Source organism: Sinocyclocheilus anshuiensis, unplaced genomic scaffold, assembly GCF_001515605.1.
Source record: "Sinocyclocheilus anshuiensis isolate Anshui unplaced genomic scaffold, SAMN03320099.WGS_v1.1 scaffold11, whole genome shotgun sequence".
Classification (NCBI taxonomy): Eukaryota; Metazoa; Chordata; class Actinopteri; order Cypriniformes; family Cyprinidae; genus Sinocyclocheilus; species Sinocyclocheilus anshuiensis.
In genome coordinates, this window is record NW_015551076.1 from 1,866,478 (window position 1) to 1,869,370 (window position 2,893).

At 35.1% G+C, this 2,893-nt stretch overlaps 1 protein-coding gene across 1 annotated transcript in view; it reads right to left on the reverse strand.

The window, feature by feature from the left end:
- LOC107662410 (corticotropin-releasing factor receptor 1-like) overlaps window positions 1–2,893 on the reverse strand; it is a 140,198-nt gene that overhangs the window by 15,408 nt on the left and 121,897 nt on the right. The window contains exon 12 of the mRNA XM_016452431.1: window positions 1,629–1,764. Coding sequence (XP_016307917.1) covers window positions 1,629–1,764 — 136 coding nt within the window. The remainder of the gene's footprint in view (window positions 1–1,628; window positions 1,765–2,893) is intronic.

A 2,893-nucleotide genomic window follows, 5' to 3' on the forward strand; every position in this document is an offset into this window, starting at 1 on the left:
CAATTTTTAATATAACTCCGACTGGATTCGTCTGAAAGAAGAAAGTCATATACACCTAGGATGCCTCGGGGGTGAGTGAAACGCAGCCTAATTTTCATTCTGAGGTGAACTAACCTAATTAAGACGCATATGGGAAAAAGCCCTTTTTCTCCTGAACTGAAGCCTATTTCATTCACGCAGTGAAACGAACTGCTGCGTCGCTGTAGCGGCGGAGAAGCAGGTCAACTGTGCTGAGAGGTCCCGATTCCAGCTGAGAAGGCGTGTCAACGGCGAGCAGGCTTTCAGGATCAGCGATGAGCGTAGAGTCGTCGCTGAAGGAGAAAAAATCTAAGAAGCTTGTGGAAAAAAGGCTTTTTCCCATATGCGTCTTAAGCAAGACGCAGCACGAGTGAAGTATCGAAAGGGAACTTGTATAATACATAGCCTATCAAAAAAAAAAAAGGTACTGTATATGATTTTGTAAAGAAGAGAAGCAATCGTCTGCAATCTCCCTAACTGATGACTTATCTGGGATCTGATAATCTTAACTCTCTAGTCTAGACGATTCCTAATAAAGGAATTTACGTAAACTAATAAACGGTTTTGCTGTCATTATGGTTACATAACATCTTTTTTCTGGCATGGTATTTTGCAGAGGAAACTGGTAAACCTCTGATAATGCCCACAGTAAAAGCATTTTTTTCTAATTTTTTTTCCCACTCATGAAAAATATTAGTTTTAAAGCTAATTAATGCACTTTTATTAGCAAATTAATTAGCTGTATTTTATAAGGAAATATGTTCTTTGCCTAACTGTGCGAATGGACACAAGTAGAACCAATATGGACAATATGTTATACAGTATAATTTTGTATTATCCATTATCCAATCTTTTTTTTTAAATTGCTTTTTGATTTTATTAATGATTTTACATGCTTTCTTCAGTCTGATCAGGATTGTGCCAAAACTAACCAAAACAATCAGTTTGCATTAAAAATGTTTTCCTGACGTGACCACTCTAAAATTCAATTCAACCCACTGATGAACTATCACTCCCGTGAGGAGTCGGACAGATGTGGGAGCAGATGAATCTGTGGAAAACATGACTTCGACATGCGTGAGAGACCCTCGGGACACGCCAGGAAGCAAATGGTGCAAAACAGGGGACAGAGTTGACCTTGTGTGCTTCGGATGACATGGCAGACTGTGAGAAATGTACCACAAGGAAATCGAACGAGGATTTCCGAACATGTGGGTGAGATTTAATAACACACTAAACATCAAAACACACACATTTAGTCGTGTAAACTGATTGTTTTTTTGCGAAAACAAAAGCCTTAGCATGTGATGTTTCAGCACAAAACCTGTGTCTTACACACTACGCACCCGCAATCCAGTTTAAGCAAGCATTAAATGCACTTAAATAGCACTGCGCTTGTATTTAGATTCAGTCACTGTCATTATTTTCAATGCAAATTAGGCTTATTATACAATGCACCTTGTTCACAAACCTCAGCACTTTTTGTAAAAGGCAGCGTGTGCAAAAAAACAACTCTATCAGCGGGTGCAATTTATTCTTAGTGAATTTCATAAAGATTCATTTCGGATCTGCTTTAACAATTAATCTGGGTCAAAACTGTGTTTGCTCACCTGAAAGGACTCTAGGAAAGAGTTGAAGTAGATGAAGACAATCTGTGAGATCTCATCCTCGCCTGGGTTGACGAAGAACAGCATGTATGTGATGCCCAGCAGCGGCAGAAGAACCAGTGTGGCCTTTACTGCTTTCCTGTGAGAGTCAGAGACGTACAGATGATGATAACAGACCAAACTCAGAAATAAAAGTCTTGTCTTTAGAAATGAGAAAAATTAGTAAATAAAACAAGATTATTCAAGAGTCTTACAAGAAAATAATGTTTTTTTAGCCTTTCTACGCATGTTTGATTCAGTGTGTAAATTGCCATTTTTTTTGTAATTATTTTCTAAATTAACTAGAATTTCTGAGTGAAAATTGTTTCAAAGAAACACAAATGCAAAAAAAAAAAAAAATCCAACCATTTTTCCAGAACACTCTCTTTGTCTGTAATTGAAGAGCCAAAAGTACACACAGTTTTACGATTTTAAAGACATATTTTAAAGGAAATAAGTTGAAAAAGGAGGTAACACTTTAGTATAGGGAACAATTCTCACTATAGTTGCTTATTAGCATGCCTATTAATAACATATTGGCTGTTTATTAGTACTTAGAAAGCACATATTCTGCATGACCATATTCTACATCCCTAACCCTACCCATTACCTAAACTTAACAACTACCTTATTAATTATTAATAAGAATCAAATTAGCAGTTTATCAAGGCAAAAGTCATAGTTCATGGTTTGTTAATTGCGAGAATTGGACCTTAAAATAAAGTGTGACCAAAAAGGAAATAATCTTTTCTACTTTATTTTATACTGTGGTCAGCATTCACATTAAAGTACGTCTTTCTAAATTTCTTATTCTTAATTTTTGTTTTAAATTATACTCAAAATAAGTATAGACAGTTTTAACCTTAGAAAATTATATTATATTATATATTTTTATTTTATTTTATTATATTTATTTAAATAAATGAAATGAGGCATGTCATCAAATATTCAATATACAAAAATAATCATCCAATTAAAACCACATTTAACAAACAAACTTTAGTTTATTCCATAAAATAAGACAAAAAAGTAAAAAAAAAAAAAAGTTACACAAAATAATGTCACAGTAGCTAATACATAAAGAGTTCAACAGGATGACATTGAGATGAAGTTGGTTTAAGCAGTATGTATTGCATTTGCTATGGGCCACTGACTGTGTCAAAGACGTTAGTCATAGCTGGAGGGAATATGAGCACCACACACACACACACACATGCACGCACGCACGC